The sequence below is a fragment of the Pelecanus crispus genome, chromosome 4 (genome assembly GCF_030463565.1).
Source record: "Pelecanus crispus isolate bPelCri1 chromosome 4, bPelCri1.pri, whole genome shotgun sequence".
Lineage (NCBI taxonomy): Eukaryota > Metazoa > Chordata > Aves > Pelecaniformes > Pelecanidae > Pelecanus > Pelecanus crispus.
In genome coordinates this window covers 76875481-76894970 of record NC_134646.1, presented here as the reverse complement: position 1 = coordinate 76894970, position 19490 = coordinate 76875481, and the positions used below count along the sequence as shown (strand labels likewise).

General features: G+C 38.8%; 1 protein-coding gene across 2 annotated transcripts in view; it reads left to right on the top strand.

The window, feature by feature from the left end:
• The first annotated feature begins 593 nt into the window (after positions 1-593).
• The window catches only part of GRK4 (G protein-coupled receptor kinase 4), a 38669-nt gene continuing 19772 nt past the window's right edge, over positions 594-19490 (top strand). Inside the window, exons 1-7 of one of the 2 annotated variants that reach the window (XM_075708935.1) lie at positions 594-678; positions 810-818; positions 11248-11334; positions 12006-12118; positions 16630-16707; positions 17927-18027; positions 19383-19475. In XM_075708935.1, the coding sequence (XP_075565050.1) occupies positions 627-678; positions 810-818; positions 11248-11334; positions 12006-12118; positions 16630-16707; positions 17927-18027; positions 19383-19475 (533 nt within the window). In that variant the 5' untranslated portion in view covers positions 594-626. The remainder of the gene's footprint in view (positions 679-809; positions 819-11247; positions 11335-12005; positions 12119-16629; positions 16708-17926; positions 18028-19382; positions 19476-19490) is intronic. The other variant, XM_075708934.1, reaches the window with a different exon arrangement.

Sequence of the window (19490 nt, the reverse complement as noted above, 5' to 3'; positions counted from 1 at the left end):
ACCCCTCGGGCCTGACCACCGCCCGCCGACGCTGCCCCCCAGCCCCGTGAGAGCCGGCGGGCGCGAGCGGAGCAGAGGAGGGAGCGGAGCGGTAACGGCGGGCCCCGCCGGCACCGCACGCGGACCGGCAGCCTCGCACCTCTCGCGAGAGTTTCCCCCAGCTATCGCGAGATTTGCCGCCCGGCTCCCCTCCCGCTTTGGGACGAGCCGGGGGCGGCCGGGGAAGGTTTAACGCACTACATATCCCAGCATGCAGAGCGCGCGGGCGCCGGGCAGACGCGGGAGCTACGACGCGAAGGCTGCTGGGAGTTGTAGTCTCGGGGAGGCGGAGGGGTGGCACGGGAGCGCCGAGGCGGAGCTGGCTGAGGCGGGCGGAGGCGGGCGGTAGAGCCATGGTCGGGGCGGGCGGTTGCTGCCTGCTCCCTGCCTCCGCCCTCGGGGAGGGGGAGGCCGGTGCCGGGGCGAGCAGCGGGTGATGGGGAAGAGGCGAGCGCAGCGCTGAGGTCCCGCGGGCCGGATGAGCGGAGGCTTGGCGTCGCGGCGGTGGCGGGGCTGGAGGAGGGGGCGAAGGAGGCAGTAGGGGCGGCCTCCACTCCGGCTGCCCTGAGGGGAAGGAGCCCCCGACCATGGAAATCGAGAACATCGTGGCCAACACGGTGCTGCTGAAAGCCCGGGAGGGTGAGAGCCGAGGGGGGAGGAGAAGCGAGAGGGCGAGGCGGGGCGGGCCGGGGACGTACCGAGGGGGAGGAAGAGGGTCTGAGGTGAGGGGAGAAGGGGCCAGCGGGGAGGGGGGAGAGGAAGCGATGGAGGAGGAGCGGGTGGGGAGGGAGGAGAGGCGGGCGGGCAGGGGTCCGGGCGGAGCGGCGGACCCCCGCAGGGGTGGCGGCGGGAGCCCTCGCCCTCGGCGGCGCGGCGCGGCGCGGCGGGGCGGGCGGTGAGTCCCGGGCAGTGCCCTCAGGCACCTGCCCCGCTCCTCCCGCGGCGTGAGGCTGGAGTTCGCTGGCTTGTAGCTTGCTTCTGAAGAAAGCCCTTTTCCTCCTGCCCCCTTCGGGCTCTGGAGTCAAATGGTGTTTTTACCGGATGTTTTAAGAAGATCGTTAATCTGTAGTTCTGAGTTTATTTATAAATATGTATGCGTGTGGATATAAAGGACGAAGTGACATAAATCTCTGGAAGAACCTTGCACTCTTATCTTCCTGAAATTCCTGCCTGTGAAAAACCTAGCTGGTGAACGCTACCTGTATTTTGCGGTCGAATATTTTGCGTTAACCTAATATTAAAGTGTGCTATTTTCCAGTAGATTAGGAATTGCAGTTTGATTCCCCAGAACATCTTGACTTGAAGATTCCTCCCCCAGCTAAAAAACATTTTGGATAGATAATGAAATTTAGTTAGCACATGGTTGCTGTTTAAAAAGAAGTCCTGAAATAAGATTGTCCGACTGCTTTTTCATGTGTATAACTGTCCATTAAATGGCCACTTGAAAACCCCCCCAGATTACCATTGTACTGAGTGCAGAGTATGTTTTTCAACTATGAAATGTGCATATTCTTTTTGGATTGGATCCTACTTAATTATGTTGAGAAGTCCCATTAGTTTAGCTGGAGCTGTTTAAAGTGAGTAAGAACAACAGAATCTGCCCCTGTATGTTTTGCAAGTTCCTTCAACTCTAAATGGGTTTGGCACTTACGCCATATGTGTATCCAGTTAAATTTGCCTTAAGCAGCAAGAGAGGAAAATCAACTTTTTAACTTTGAAGTGGGGTTTAAAAACCAGAACAGTGATCGCAATTTTGGGCCATTTCCCAACCGTAGCTGAAAAGACCACCTCAAACTAGAGGACATGTTTTGGCTGGTTTCACTGACGGTAACATGTCTGTGGTGGTGCTGCCTGAATTTGGAGTTTGCATTGAAGTGATCTGAGAAATGAAGGGAAAGTGGAATCTGGTTCAAAACTTTACTGTGCCCAAACCCTCACCACAAAGAGTGGAGTGGTAATCTGTAAGGGCTTTTAAGTGGCTGCTTAATGTCAGGTTGCCTCTTTAGTTAAGGTTTCACTATGTTTAAAATAAATTATAGTGGTAGAACTGACCAAACAAGATATTTTAATGGACTAAATGAAAGTCTGACAGCAGCTGATGTGAAGAAGATCAGTTCTACCTGGTGTGAAACTTGTAAAAGTAATGCTAATAAGCTCTTACTCTTTTGTGCCTTCAATTGGCCTGGACTCTTTTGTGTAAGCATGCACAAAAATTTGATTTCTGGCTTTGAAACTTAAAACTCCGTTGTTCAACTGGTAGAAGGTCTTTCACCTTTTCAGGTCTGAGTTCCTGTGCATGGGGTATTTTTTACATCACGTTTTTCAAAATGCTTCTTGAAATGAAAATACTTTCTGTCTGTTGCATGCTCTGGCTGGTCTGGGAATGTCTGGTTTACTCCATCTGTCAGGATCATTCTATAAAATCCCTGTCCCAACTCTATTCTTATGTGCCCAGTAGGCTCCAAGGGAATGGAATTTGCAAAGTTAGTGCATGAGGTAGATGTTTTACTAAAATACATTATTTGCTAAAAGAGCCTCACAATTGGGACAGAAGAGCAGACTTTCAATTGACCTTTTCCTTCCCACATTCCTATTATCTCACTGTATAGTGTATGGAGAGGTGGGATAGCATGGAAAAGTGCGGAATTACTGTTTCTCATGGAAGAAGGTGAAATCCTAAACTAGCATAAAATAACAGCTTAACTTCTTTCATGTATAGGCTTGAGCCACGTCAGTAATCCTTTTTCCAGTTCCTCTGTGTGTTAAAGATTGGATAACAGAAGGTGTTGACCTGGATAAATATTTCAGTTGTAAAAGCAAAAGAAGTAAGATGTAAACTACTGTGCTATTATTTTATAGTTTTCAGTGGCACGTTGAAAGAAATCAGTGTAGGCTTAATTATGGCTTGCATAGGTCAGTCTCAGTCTAACTTGAGATTCCTTCATGATGAAGATGAGTAGAAAAAGATTGTACTCTTGAAAGTCTCTTATGAAGTCTTTTAACCCTAGAGATATATAATCTTCATTTTGCAAATATAGAAACTGAATTAAAGATGTTGTGTACTTGTCCTCATCTGGTGAAAGGGTATGGCAGAGGCTTAACGAGAATTCAGAAATGCCTGGTAAATAACACCAAGTTTAAACAAATCATACCTGAGCGCATAAACCAGACTTAATGGTCAAAATTATGATCCCAGATTTGTACTCATAATTTTCCTCTAATTTTAGGTACTCTAATACTTCTGTATGTGAATATTGTTAGGATGTGAACATCATTTGGGTTTTGCATTTGTAGGTGTGCAAAATTAGCACACCTTGATCAGCTAGGGCTGTGTCTGTCTACTGATGAAGTCTGATTTGATATGTAGAAAATAGATTTGATCTATTTAACTAGAGAGCCAGGACTAACTAGTGTGCTTAGACAAAATGCATCTTTTTTACTGCTACTTTCTTCTACAGAATAAAAACAAAGTGGTATTGCTGTCTCTTTCTAGATTAACTACCTTCTACCTTCTCACTAATAGTCTTACTGTTAATTTATTTCATCAGAGGTGTGAATCTTTTAATTCAATTTGCATGATGATAACATCGGTTTATAAGAGTTTACTAGCCCGTTTTTCAGGACAGATCAAACCCTGGCTTCCCCCCAGTCTCAAAACTTTAAATTTTGTCTTATGATGCTATTATCTAAGAAGAGTTTTCAAACCTTTCATAAAACATATTATTTTAATAGAAGCCTGTTTCTTTCCAATAACAACTTCTAATATCTCTGTAGCAGCTATAACACTTCTTTATGTAAAGAAGGAAAGCTATGAGGATTCCTTATCTTCTTTTAATGCGACTTTGTAAATAATCAAATGCCAGTTCTTTGCCCATGTGGGTGTCAGTGATGGCTCATAATATGTGACTCTTGTATCTACCTTCTACTAGAAAATATTGTGATAACACAAAGTACTGTATGGATGAAAGATTAAAGAGTCAGGAGCTATATTGGGAGTTTTGTCTTTCCTTGTCCACTTTTCCAGTTGACCTGCTCGTGCTGAGAGCTCACCTGTCCATGGAGGGATTTGCCTCTGGGTGAAAAATGTAGTGCAAAGTGTTCTGGGATCCCCTGTCCCAGTTTCCTGGGATAAGTGGCCTTCTGTGCCAATCCAGCTCTTTCCTCTTGTGCATACATTACTTCTTGAGGGAAATCTGTATGTGAGAAAGAAAACCGAAAAACTTCCTCTTAAGGTGAACCCTATGGTGGAACAAGCACAAGTGACTCAGTAGAAAAACAAGAGATTATAAAGCAAACTCAAAGCTGATCTTCTGAGCACTGTAGCGCTCTGTAGTGCAGCAACTAAGATAGAAAAATAGGCAATTGTTAAGTGATAGTGATGTATGAACTGTGAGATAGACGGTGCAAAAGCTTGCAATTTCATGATCTCCCTACTCAGATTTTCACATACAGGGATTTTTATATTTAGAAGAATAATGTATAGCAATATGATTTCTAGTTTTGTATAAGAGCAGAGGGATTAACACATTTTTTTCCTAGCAGAAATATCTTTGAAATTAATATCTCTTGAAAGACATTGAAGAATTTATCCCATAAATGGGGGCAAATAATAAACTAGGTTATTCTGAAAAAAATCTGAAAGTTCACAAAAATGTATTTTTATTTTATATTCACTTTTCTCTTTATTTATATTTGTATCTTCTGGGATTTTTTTGTAGCTATTTCAATCACTCTCAATAAATCCTTTGAGTATATGTAAGCCCCAAATTCATTTCAGCATCCCACGCATAGTCTGTGATGTTTTGAAGGAGAGAAGTTAATCACTGTATGTTTTAAACTGCTTAGGAGCCTTCCTTTTTTCATTGCCTAAAGTAATAGTCTCCAAAACTACTTCCAAAGGGTAGATCTGTAGTTCCTTTGAAGTCAATGGCAGTTTACTCCAATTGAGGATCCATGCCAAGAGTACATTTTAAACATACCTGGTCCATTTGCATCCACTTTAAAATTCATTTGTACTGCTCTGGCAGGAACAGTTTGTGAATGAGAAGTGGGTCTGCTGTTAGGCATATAATATGCCCTATGTCATGATTGGTTTAGGCTAAATTAAGATCATGCCTCAAGCAAACTCTCCCCCAAGCTGTTGGTTGTATTGGTTCTAGCCTGTGTTTGCAGAATGGGTAAGACAGTTTCCAGCTGGATCTATGAACCAATCTAGGGTGTGTGGGTTGTTGTGGTGGGTTTTTTTCTATGTTGTTGGGTGTTTTGGGGTTGGGGTTTTTTCCCCAAATTAGTTTTCAGATGGATCAGCAAGCTCCTGCAGATTTGATAATTGGTAGGTGCAACCTAAGGTGGAGTTAGCCGGAACCTTTCAGTAACAGAATGTGATCACGGTTTGGCTTAAGCAAATCCTGAAAGGTAATTGTTTCAGAATTGAAATTGTATTGGTTTGGCACTCTTCACAAAAAAATAAGCAGCCCGCTCAAATTGTGTGCTTTATCTGTCTAGGTTTAAAACCAACTGGAATAATTCTGCAAGTGAAATATATCCTACTTTGCTTGCAGTATAAGGTAATAATTCAGAATGGTATTGGTGGTGATACATAGGCAGATATCCTATAATGTGTGTATTTGTAACTAGGAAGAAAATTCTAAGGAGGTTGCTCAGATCAGTGCACTATGGCTATCGAACTGAACTAAAATCTTTAATTGTTTAAAGAGTATGGACAAGTGGGAAACCTAGGCACACTCATACCCAGAAAGTTCATTCACTGGCAGCAAATACGAATTTTAATGTGAGAGTGCCGTGAGTTTTTGCAGTTGCTGTTATTTTTGTCTGTTCTTCCTTTATTTGCCTTCTATGTTCTATTGCACTCCCTTAATGCATTGTGCTTTAAATTGCTGTAAACTCATTGTGGCAGGAAGCATGTCTTCCTGTGTTTGTACAGAATTATGCACAATGTCTGCCTTTTTGTCCTTTATTTAATGAACTGTAAGAAGAATGCATGGGCATGTTGGAATCTAAATAATTACATTTACTAAATAAACACAACATGAGAGGTCTAGTTATTGATACACACTGCTGCTGTGCTTATTTCAAACGTGGAAATTATAACTAGAGGTTTCACAATCTATTTAAAGGGATTTTACTTCTTTTCTGTCTGTTGCAGTCATGATGTACCATCATGATTAAAAAATCCTTGTTTGTCAAGGAGTCATCTGTAAAATTGGAGTTTTCTTACTGTTGTGGGTTGTTGTTTTTTTTTTTCCCCTCTAGTAAACCCTGTTCATTAAGTTGTTGTTACAGACATGTCAAAATGAAATGTATACACAGATGTTACATTGTTTGACTACAAGATTAGAGTAATAAATTCTGGTTCAGATTAGTTACATTTACTTTAGTTGATACAAGACTTTCATACCTATTTTCTGAAGAGGTGCAGAAGCTGTTCAGCATGTATGCACTAACGTTCTTAAATGTGCACATGATTACTGGAATTGTATATAGAGCCGATGTGAAGAACCAGTTGTTCAAGTGCTTATAGCTGTGGGAACAATAAATGATTGTGCATATAATAAGCTGCACAAACGTTCACATAGATACCTGGGGTTTTTAACTGCTTCCAGTGTTACTGCTCCAACAGTCAGATGAGCAAGAGGACTCAAGCATTACCTTACTGAAGTCCAACTCTAGGCACCTGAATCCAGGAGTGTGAGGAATATTGTCTTAAAAAGGCCGTAACGATCTGTAATCTATAGGTATCTTCTGTGTGTTTGTTTATTGAACGGCTTGCATTTTTGCTTCTGTTTGTGTTGAGAAGTGCCTTGGCTTTTATAACGCCGAAGAGTTAGGTGCCTACCTTGCACTGAAACCTGAATTTTCAGCTATGTGATTCTGGTAAACTTGCCGAGAGCCAGCCAGATGATATGTATTATACTTCTGGAAAAAATCTTTCCCCATATGAAAGAGATGCCACTCTGTTAAACCTATTTGTTAAGCCGTGAGCAGGCTTGTTTTTCAAGGAACTGTGATGTCAAAAAAGATATCTGGCCTGTGCAATGGAGAAGGTTGCAGAGACCCCACAAAGCACTACTGTATGAGCTGTCTCTGGAACTGGAAGCATGACAGCCTTCCTCAAGTGATGGTATGTGTGACCTTGCCTCCTCGCCTGAAGTTAGTGGTACTTTAGTGTTACCATTCTGATCTGAAGACCTGAGGTATCAGTTCCGCAGTGTTTTGTGTCAGGAAGGGGCACAGTAAGGGCATACCATCAATTTGTTACCTAGTGGGCAGTGATTACAAATGTCTTTGTAGCATAAGGCCATAGTTAAACAGGAATGTTTTGCTTTTTCAGTGAAAGGTTTTAATCCTTATCATCGAGTGGTTTGAAGGAAAATGTGGCTGTAAGTAGGAGAAGATTTGAATTCATGTGAGTTTAAAATCTGTTAGGAAACTTGCCTGCAACTTCCTCTGCTGTGGGAAAGATGTATTATAAGACAGGGTATGTGCCTGGATTATTCTCGTGCATGTCAGTGTAGATGATGTAGAGCTTCTGCATCAATTCTTTTGCATTTTTCATTGAACCGGTTGTTTGATTTATACAGTTAAAGGCATGCTGTAGGTTGTCTTCTTGTTGCAGTTTTATGCTTTCAGAGCTTATCTGGGTGTGGTCTAGTATGAATTTCTCAGCTGGTATCTGACAATCTGGTTTGTGGAATCAGTTTTGCAAGAATGATGTTGTAGCAATCGTGCTACATAGCTGTGTGCTTCTCAACCACAGAGATACGTTGCTTGCCCTTTACAGGCAGGAAAGCTGAAACACGGAGGTCCCTGACAACTCAACGGCAGAATCTCAGTGTCAGTGTAGTAGCTACTGTGTCTTACTGCATATAGTCTGTGTACATTTATTAGCCAAAGACAGTATGATGCTTCTCACTATTTTCAGGAAGACTGACTAATAATGTTCAGTGAGCATTGTGCTCAGTGAAATGAGACAGTCATGCTACAAATCCTGTCTGTAAGGAGGATCACTGTGGCTGTGGGAAGTCCATCTGATGACTTGGAAAATATTCTTATTTGCCTAAATCTGTTTCTATACCAGATTGCTTTGTTTTGCCACAGCAGTTTCTTTTTTTGCAACTAGTTGTGTTTTTACTGATGAATAAGCCAACCACCTTGCTTTACATAAGTTTTTCAAATATTTCTGAGGTTTAAAAAAAAAAGTTGAAAAATGAAAACCTCTAAACATCCTTCCCATACCATATTCTAATGCAATGACCTAACTGAATTTAGTATGTATCTTTGTAAGAAGCAAAAACATGTAAAGAGGTAAATGCTGAAATTCTAACGCTAAGAAGTCATTTGGGGAGGAGAATGTAAGGTTCTCATGTACCTGAAAATGTAATTGCAGTGTTTCTTCACTGTAATGGTGTATGGCTGCATCCACCCTTCTCTTTGTAAAAGATGAGTCGCTTCAAGTTGGACATTGTTCTAGCCAGCAATTACATCTGAAAGAAGCAAAAGTGGTAATTCATCTGAACCACATAGGTCAACCATACAGCAGATTAACCTAATGGCTTTGTTGCTGCTCTACTGGAAAGTAAGCTGTTGGTCTTTCTGGAAGAATTTTATCTGAAGTATCTTAGAATGAGATCCAGAATAGAAGCTCTGAAATCAATATTAAGACACTTACAAACCACAACTATTATAATTTGATTTGATACTTCTTTTAAACTGCCTCAGAAATGGAAAAGGATTTTGCAATTAGGGAATAATATGACAAACAAATTGGCCTCCTCCCATAACTTTTACCAGAAATGGCTAATTTATCTCTAAATGATGTAGGTCATGCATTCTCTTTACATTATTGGGACATACAGACTTTTTCTGTGCATTTGCTGTAAATGGAAGAACAATCAGCTCAGACAAAAGAGAGAGCATGTTGATTTAGTTGATACTCCTAAGCACTTGATTCTTGTGTATCATTAATAAATTATATGTAGTGTTTATTGACTTCCATAGGATGGTGATTCAATTGCATTCTAGCATGTGGTCTCTTTTTGTAAAGTGAAATTCCTAATGGGCACTTCATAAGTAACTGGCCAAATATTTGGGGCAAAATAGAGCAGACTTTCTTGTGTTGGACTTGCAGTATAATGCACCAGTGATCCTCTTTTTTTTGTTTTGGTTTTTTTGGGTTGTTTGTTTTTTTTTTTTCTTTGACTGTGCTTCAGAAGTTGATATACTTGGTGTATATTGCAGTTCAGTTTTACTTTTTCCACACAGCATTGCAGTATGAATTTGGGTCAGTTTATCATTCTTGGTCAATACTGGTTGCAGTGTGTCATGCACAAATGAGTCTTACTGAGCAGTTTGTAACAGAAGAAATTTAATTTCTCTGGACCTTGCAGCTTAGCTTATTTTTCAGTTGCATGGCTAAAAATTAGGTTGATGCTTCTGTCCATTGTTTTTCATGATCACATAATAATCTATACCTAGTCCTTTTCTATTCAATGTATGTGTACAGGCTATCTATGTTAGCATTCATTGATTTTGTCCGTGTTCAGTTCATTTCTTTGCTCTGTGTGGTTTGATTCTCTTCAAGCATATATTCAACTTCTTTTTAACATCAAAAATATTTTGTTAAAATAGTGGGAGTTTGTTTCAATGAGTGGTAATTACAGCTTCATGATTAGTTCTGGTACTGCACGAAGTATGGCGGGGGGCAAGAAGATTTGGTATATCTGTGTTCCAAAATATTTTGGAAGGCGAATGACTTACAAAGCAACATTAGGAAATAAAGTGCAGAAGGTTTTTTAGAGAGTAGGCATCAGTTCAAAGAATCGCCGCAAGCCAGCTTTTTAAGGTTTTGTATTCCTTATTTGTTTACTTTTCTAGTGATACTAGAGCTGAGAATGTTTTGTTGCAGCAGCACAGTGAGACGTCAATGTTCCTGTTGGCAAAGCTAATGTAAATTTGGTATGAGCTAAGGTACACTGAGCTGGAACTGCTCTGACTGCAATGGTGGAACTGTTCAAGAAGCTGTATGTTTGAGTGAAGAAGGTTTCTTTTTTTAACACATATTTTGTTATTCTGAAGATGTTAGTTCCTTTCTCCGTAACAATTTAATTCTGAAAGAGTTGAGTACTGTTTGCTGCTTGGTTTCTATTCGGGTTACATAGGGTAACTCCCTTCCTTTCTCTCCCATTGTGGTTAACGGTACGTACTGCTTTGGTGCAGTTAGAAAGTTTCTGTGCAGTTTTGCTACTGTTCTGTCATGTGGAAACGCATCTGGCCATATCACTTAGTAAAATCTTCTTTTAAAATATTTTGCAGCACAGAAATTACTCTTCTGCTGAAATGTTTTGCAATTAAAAATACATATATGTTCCTGCATATATGTTTGCTTTTTTGACAAACGTGCATATCTTCTCTAAATGGATTTGGCTTCTTCAGGTCAAAGTAATGTGCTAAAATTCCAATTTAATATAGAAAATGGAGCACAGATACATTTTCCTGAGAAACAATGGGACAAATACTGTAGTGGGTTTTCAAAGTCAGTTTAATACTAGTGCTGTGAAATCTGAAGCATTCAAAAGATCTGAATTCTACAACAGCTAAGTTCTTCCTGATATCCTGTATGTCCTCCTATAGTCTAGAATAAATGGTGTATATTTGAGGAATGCCCACTCATTTATTAGTGGGGTCTACTCTTATCACTATTACTGCCCTTAAAAAAAGAAAGAAAATATTTATGTACAACTTGATTATCCAAAAATGTGTTTAAGAACTTTGTTCTATGTATTTTGTTACTCAACTTTAATGTCTTCCATTCTTCACCATGGTTGAGAGATAATTCTCAAAGTTTTTTAGTTTCTGTCTTTGATGTTTCAGTTTTGTTTGTAATTTTCAGAATACCTAGATATTTGCCTTGTCTCTGCAGAGAAATTCTGCATGCACAGCCAAAATGCAAAATATTTGTCTTGCAAAAGACTTTTTGCATTTGTGAGTGTTTCATATAAAAGTTCTTCTATGTCAAGTTTGTTATTGGTTTGGATATCCTTAGATATCCATAGATGGATTTCTTTCTAGGCATGAAAAGTGGTATGACAGATCTGTGCAGAAGTGACCTAATTTTATGCTGTTAATGTTATGTTTCATTTTTTTTCTCACATACTATTGTGTTTTACATTACTCCTATTTTTCTTCTAGGCAAACGGAGTGGGCGTAGTAAAAAATGGAAAGAGATGCTGAAGTTGCCACCTGTTAGTCATTGTGAAGGTATTAGATGCTCAATCGGTAGGTGTCCTTTAGAATGGTCTGTCTGATTTTTTTGAGAAAGACAGGTAAGTTTGGTGGTGTTAACTGAAAGGATTCTGTCTTGCTTCTGAATGCTAATTAGCAACAAAAGCTATTAGACTTTTAATGTGATGGAGAATTTATGAGAAGATAAATTTATGAGAAGATAAAAGCTGTATCACAGCTCCTTGTTTGTTAAAGGAAACTGCTCCTAAAGGATAAATTTACAAAGCCATGAATTAGAAAAAGGAATCATGTTGTAATTTGAATGACATGGTAATTTATTTCACTTTTTTTCTTGATGTCTTGTAATAATTTTTTAACCTTTTCTATTATTGTCTTGTATTCCTTCTTTCCAAACAACCTTGTTTGCTTTGGGATTGCTGTTTTGCAGTATTGTTGCTTTCCACCCGCCAACCTAAATGAAACTTAACCATATCATTCAATGTGTTTTTAATAAATCTGATAGTCTATAAGAGGTAAATGTGGCTAGAAGCGAGTATTTCACTATTGTTTGGGATCATTGCATGGTTTTGATGTCTTTGCTAAATATGTTAATGTAAAATCTTCACATTTTAGTGATGTTTTTCTGACCTATTCTCAAATGGGAGTAAGGACCATGCTATGACAAAGATAAAAATAAAGTGATTTACTTATTATTTCTTTCTCAGAAAGAGACTATAACCAGCTTTGTGACAAACAGCCGATAGGAAGACTTCTCTTCAGACAGTTCTGTGATTCCAGACCAGATTTGAAAAGATGCATTGAATTTCTGGATGCAGTGGTAAGCAGTGAGAAAAAAGCAGTAGGCCATGGCTTATACATTTTTGCTTGTAAAAAGTTTGATTTTTGTACTGGTTTTGGCTGGGATAGAGTTAATTTTCTTCACTGTAGCTCGTGCTGTGCTGTGTTTTGGATTTTGGACCAAAACAGTGTTGATACCAAGGATGTTTTAGTTATTGCTGAACAGTGATTACACAGCATCAGGGCCTTCTATGTTTTTCGCGCTGCCCCACCAGTGAGCAGGCTGGGGGTGCACAAGAAGTTGGGAGGAGACACAGCCAGGACAGCTGACCCCAATTGACCAGAGGGATATTGCATACCATGTGATGCCGTGCTCAGCAATAAAAGCTGGGGGAAAGAAGGAGGAAGGGGGGAAGTTAGAGTTATGGTGTCTGTCTTGCCAGGTAGCTGTTATGCATGATGAGGCCCTGCTTTTCCTGGAAGTAGCTAAACTTCTGCCTGCCGATGGGAAGAAGTGAATGAATTCCTTATTTTGCTTTGTGCGTGCAGCTTTGCTTTATCTGTTAAACTGTCTTTATCTCAACCCACAAATTTTCTCACTCCTACCCTTCTCATTATCACTGGCGGGGGAGTGAGCGAGCGGCTGTGTGGGGCTTAGCTGTCCACCAGAGTTAAAACACCACAATTTTATAAAATATTAATTTTCTCTAAACACATCTGTGCACTAGTGCTGCATACGTGGAAAGATAGTGAGATTTACATTTTGCCAACTCTAAAGCTGTAACTTTTGATGAATGTCAAAAAACTCTAGCTGTTACTTAAAGGAAGATATTTAACATTTACTATGAAATCTCTGACATCGTGGTGTGGTCAGAGCTACAAAAATGGGCATGATGGCAATGAGAGAAATAATTTTAGAAAGACATGCTGCTTGAATTCTTGAATATTACTTACGATACTCCAACTTGAAAATGTTGTAAACATAGACTTGAAAATGTTGCAACTTGCATGGAAGCCCTAGGCTAGACAGAATGTGCTAATTAAAAAAAATACAATGGAAATGGAAATTTAGGGAACCATCTATGGAAGGAGAGAAACCAGGTTTTAGAGACCAAGGGAAAAGGAAGTGTTTTGCCTTGTTACATTTGCACCTTGGTATCTAACACTAAAGAATGAGGGGAGGAAGGAAGTGTGTCCACAGCCATGTTTTGCAGAAAATCCTCAGACAAAACCCTCATGGGGAGGGGGAAAGTAATGAGTAGGCAGGCACACCGACAGTCCTTGAGAGGAGAGAATAATAGCTCAGAGCTTTTTATTCTTTGTCCCTCAGAGTCAATCCAGGAGCAGTAAGATATAGTCTTAAACTGAAATTGATACCAAAAGAACATATTTCCTCATCCCACCAATTTTTTTTCATATATTCAGGGAACAAATGACCAAAGAAGATGGCCAAATTATGCCGCTGCTTACATGCGTCCCAAAATACAGTCTCGGAATGCAAGATGGCTCTGAGACATGCAGGGTGTAAGGAAGTACATGGGATTATTGCTGTGCCCCTCACTTCACTGTATCTTCCTTCCCCCTACGGGAGTGTAAACTGAGGCATTTGATCAGCTAAAAAGGAACTTTAGTGTCAAATAAGTAGAATTGCCTTGTATTTGTCCATGAATCTTTGTGCAATTAGGCTTGCTCCCCAGGTGCATTTCACCATACTTTTGTGACTCTTAGGAGCTGTTCTAGCACCAAATTCCAGAGACCAATGTGACAGTTGGAGACATAGAATGGATTGAATGGAAATCCAGAACAGTGGAGCTAAATATTCTGAAGTGAATGTAAACTGGAGCCTTTAATGAGCATCACACAATGGGGAGACCAGTGACAACTGTGGATGTGCCTTTAATGGTTACAACTTCTGTACCTATTTTTAATCCTTAAAAGCTTAGATAAGGAGTAGCAGAATCTTAGGCAGCACAAAGGAGAAGAAAATCTTAGGCCTGACTGTAAGGCAGGCACGTCTTTGCTCTAGTGATGTCATTTTTCTGGTGAAATTGTCTCTAAAAAGTAACTGTGTTTTACACTAACTGAAAATTTTGAATTGTTTTGAAATATGCAACCTACGATGTTGTGTGGATTGCAACACATCTGTGAATTAGCAAAGACTCACAGTTGAGATAATCTGACATAAGGGATGATTTCACAATTTACTTTTTAAAATTTTTTTAAATTCCATTTGAAAAATCATGGTGAAGTAGTATGCTTGGGAATAACTGAAACAGAATTCTCTTAAGAGCTAAGATAATCTCTAATCGGTGACTCTCTTGATCTGAAAGCTAGCATGCTGTCTTGATCAAGGAAGTGAGACAAAATACCTACTGTCTCTTACAGATGGTTCCTGAGTTAGCCCGATTCCCTTTTCTGGGCTGGACTTCAGCAAGCTTGTTCAAGCTTTTTTTGGGGTGGGGGGTGAGGTTGAGGATTTTTTGGTTGGTTTTGTTTGTAAGGCAGTAATGTGAAGGGAAGGGCTAAAGTTGTGGGGTTTTTACCTCAGGTTTTGCCAATTTAAATTTTTTTTTTATTTTAAATAAATTTTGGGCTTAATCTTTCTGAAAATAAAATTTCTGGCATAAAATGCCATAGTCTTAAGAGCCTTGCATCTTAATTAAAAGAGTTTTCTGACTCTCTTATATGGAGCAATGTGATTTTAGCAGCATGATTATTTCAGGAGGCCAAAATGGCAATATCAAGGTAGTACAGTGTTGTCTACCTGTACGGAGTACTAAGACTGGTAAGCTTTAACTCTTGAGAAGGTGTGACCTTAAAGTCTGGAATCAGCTTGGCTTTACAGAGAGAAGAGTTGTGAAATAATTGAATAAAAGTGACAGAAATTAAAGTGAGGAATTACAGTTATCCAATCATCTAGTGACTCATTTCACTAGCTGGGGACGAGGTTACTCAAGTATGAAAAAGAATGTGTGACAGCTCAAACTTCCCTCTTAAGCTCTGTGAGTAACAGAAATGAGTTGACAAGGCTGTCTCTTAAACTTCCTTTTAAATTACAGTATCTGCTTAAAACAGTATGCCTAACTGTTTGTATTAAATTAGTGACTACTTTGGCATAACTGAAAATGTTTAAGGTGGTAAGTGCACTGCTGTAGTTGATTAACTTTTCTGACCTGCTCAGGTTGTTTGGTAGTTGGAGAAGAATTCCTTACCATTAGACTGATTGCTGTGGAATTAAAGTAGCAAAAACAATGGCTTGCAATTGTTTATGGATTTGAGTACTGTGCTGAAGTGGTTGATACCATAAAGTCTCAGCAGAAAAAGATGTTGATGACTTAGTAGTGAGTCAGTGTGGGTTCGTTGCAATTGATTGCAGAACTGGAGTTCAGGGATTCTGTTACTTCCAGTGTGTGTGTGTGTGTGTGGGGTTGGTTTCTGAACTGTCATTTTTTCAGTGTTCTAGTTTTCTTTATAAAGGTACATAACTTCTCTTCTGATTAGATCAATCACTTGGAACTTCCTATGAGGTTCTTACTGATTGTGGTCCCGATATGCCGAACTGTTGTTTTGCATGATACAGTCCTCCATTCTGGAGGCCTGCCATATGTTCTTTGTTCCTAGGTGCATGCATTTACATTCTGAGATATGAAGTAAGCTTTGATTGAGTTGGCCGAGCTTACGAAGCTAACACAGGTTGCTGTTTGAGATTGCTCTTTTCTAGTTCACCTTTCCCCAGATTCTGTGTTATCTTTAAATGTTTTAACTTCTGATGTCTGCTTCTAGATTATTCCTTAAAATTATTGATAGTAAGTAGTCCTTGGAGTTTCTCAATACCAGTATCTGTTTGATGGTTTGGGGTTTTTTGTCCTGTAAAAAAAAGCTACCTCTGGAGCTCTATTAAGCTGCCAGTTGTTTATCTGTAAAATGCACTGTATTGCACAATGGTCTTTTTCTACATCACCGTACCATATATTACTAAGTCAAAAACTTCACAAAATTTTATATCTACTCTGTTTTATTTTCTCAAAGAATTGAAGTAGCGTTTGGTTTAGATCTCACTTATTTCCAGTTAATATCACCTTGTAGAAAGTAGTAGTTTTATCCTGGGTTTACCCAAGACTGTGGTAAAGAAAAATACATGAAGGAAAAAAATAATACAGTGAAGAAAAAGGTTATTCTTGTACTCTTATTTAATTATTTCCCATCTGGATCATTCTGTCCCACAATACTACATAAATACTATTTCATTGTAATTGATCTAATTTAACCTCTAGGATGCAGTTTCTGTAATTGCATTTAGACTAATTGTTAGTTTGCATGTGTTTTCCAAAAGTTAAATTCCATGTGCTTTTTTCCTTAGGGCTGTTCTTCATACATGTTTCACTATATAGCCTAAAAATCTTTAAATAGATTTTAAACAATGAGAGCCTTCAGTTCCTTTTATATTAGCAGCATTGTGTTATTCATGATAAAATTTACCTGGCATCATGTAAAAGACTGTAGTGCCAAATAGCTCTGAACATCATTTAATTTTCAATTCCATTCCCCTAGGCAGAATATGAGGTATCTTCAGATGAAAAGCGTATAGACTGTGGCCTGAAAGTTTTAGAGACGTACTTCACTAATGGGGTAAACATATTATATTGTAAAATATTGTCTGAAGTGTAAATTTTGTAAATGTCAGATAAATACAGATCTAAGTGGTTGCATTGTTTTTAGTAAATTGACTTTCAAACTTTATTAGTCCCATTTTTGTCTTTCTGAAAGGTATACTGCCTTCTAAAATTGTGAAACTTATCAACTTGAGCAGAAACCTTGACAGATCTCTGCTTTTAAGACTACTACTATTACGATTTATTCTCCTATGTTTTCTAATTAAAATACTGGTCTCAAGTAAAGATATATTTTTAAACAAACTCATTTAGCGTCTAAAGAAAACTTATTAACAAATTAACTCAGTTTTGCAGTCTGAAGACATGAGAATGAGGAATTCTTGAAATTCTCAGGCTTCTTTCAGACTCCTGTGTGGCCTTGGTTGGTTTGCTGTAAATTTTCAGAATTGCTGCAGGTTTTCACAAAGTGAAATGCTGTGCTGTTTTGGTTTGTTCTAGAGCATTCTGTTTCTCTGTATTTTGCATGGAGATCATTAACAGCTGATATTTTGCATATATTAGATCTCACTGATTGATTTTTAAGAGTCTGTTCTTTGGTATCTGATAGAAGCTTTTTTGTGGATACCTAATTAGGTGTTTGCTTTCTATGAATAGATGCTCCTTCTGCTTCTCTTACTTTGGTCATCTTGAGAAGGCTTTATTCCAAATGAAGGTCTTGCAGATGCCTTAACACTCCAAGTTTGCCACATCTCTTCTGATAATTTCTTTGGGACTACCATAAGCCACATGCAGTTTTGGAAAAAAAAAACCACAACAAACCACAAAACCCAAACCCAAACAAACCAGATTTCTTCGGGCTGGTTTGAAATAGTTTCCCAAATTGTGTTTATGTTTCTTCCCCCTTCCTTCTGTCCTGCCAAACCAAACAGATAACTTGCTTTTGTGCTGGTAGACTTACGGAAAGAAAAAGAAATTTGACTTATTGCCAAGTTTGTTTCCCCAGATAGTGAAATAGTAAGTAACTGTAATAGCTTTCAATGCATTTTTCTGTAATGGGGAACAAATAAAAATTTTGCCTGAATATGACTTTCTTGGTTTTCTCTTTAGCCAAACCATTCCTTTCCTCTTCCTGTATTAGCAGATTTCATTTCACTTTGATATACAGAACTTTCTCGTTCTATTGATTTACAAAATTGCTTTCATTGTTGCCTTTTTTTTTTTTAAATTATGTAAAGTCTGCAGCACACTTGCCAGAAATACCTCAGGAAACAGTAAATGAATGTAAAGCAAGACTGGAAAAGAACCCTTCTAAGGATCTTTTTATGGACTGTACTAGGTGAGTTAAAAATGCATAGTCCTCAGTTTGAGTATCATAAGGGAAATTCGTGTGTTTCTGAGCGAAATGAAAGGTGAAGTTATTACAACAAGGAGTATTTGGTCTCTGAAATGAGTGTAGGTAAGAAATTTGGAACAGATTTATTAAGGGACTAGGTTTCTTTCAGGTGCGATGTAGATGTTTGGCTTTTGCAGAACTTTTTCTTTAAAGCTATTTTTGCATAAAATCACACTATTATCTGCTACCATGTATTCTTTAAATTAGAATAGTATTTCTCTTTATTATTTTCTTACCTTTTGAGTGACTTCTCTTCCATGATGAAGGTACATAGATAAATATGAAGTTAACTGGAGTTTGAAAGGTTTCTGAACAATGTTACACAGTTTATGGTTCTTGAAAATGGGTTGAACTGAGGCCAACAGTTATCTTCCATTAAGGCAGCCGATTAGAGGATCAGTTGTGATAGTTAACACAAACAAATACAACTTGGTTTTGTTCTGAAGTCATGAAGTGATATTTCACACAGCAGCAGCAGGGAGGGCTTTTCTTGGAGGAACGGTCGATGTTTACCAGTGTTGCGTGTCTTTCTAAAGCCTTTTATGTTTCTGATATTACTGGTTCTTCAAGGCATGCTTGATCATGTCTGAAGGATTACAACACATTTTGTCACTGCTTGGGTCATCTCCCTGACAACAAAAATAAGCATACTTTATAACAACCTGAGATTATAAAATTGAAAGGGATGTGTGAGAACACCTAGTAAAACACGTCTCAAATGGAGGATCTGTCATGTAGGTCATCCCCTTTCCTCTGTCCAATAAATAACTGAATACAGTTTGAATGACTTGTTTTCCTCCCCTGCCACCTAGGTGTATTTAATTTAAGGGGAATGATAAGTACCTGGTGTTCGGGTTTGGATATGGCATTTAGTATTTCAATTTAAAATCCTAGAATAAAATTTTACTTACTAATCTCCAAAGAATGTATGAAAACTTGTAGACGCTTTCCTGTAAAGATCTTTCAGAGGTCATATTTGTGCGATCATACATGTATTGCATAGCTACTGAGAGGCTGATATTTAGATGGGCTTGAAGACAATGAGAATGCAGAGGTCAAACTTTCTAGTTACTGCAAGTAACAGTAGTTTGGTGTTCACTAGTGTTTTGACAGGAACAGTTTTCTGTGACAGGCACTCACTTTGTGAGACATCTAGGTTAAAACCATTATAGAGCACAGTGACAATGTTTTTTTTGCCTACACCTTCATTGATATGTTTGAGTATATATTAACAGATTGATAGCTCTTGCTTCATCAGTTTTTTCAGTATAAGATTGATTTTATTTTCCTGTTGCTAGAATTGTCCATGAATACCTAAGCGGAAGACCTTTTGAAGCTTACCAAGAAAGTGTGTATTTTTCCCGTTTTTTACAGTGGAAATGGCTGGAAAAGTAAGTTAGTTTATG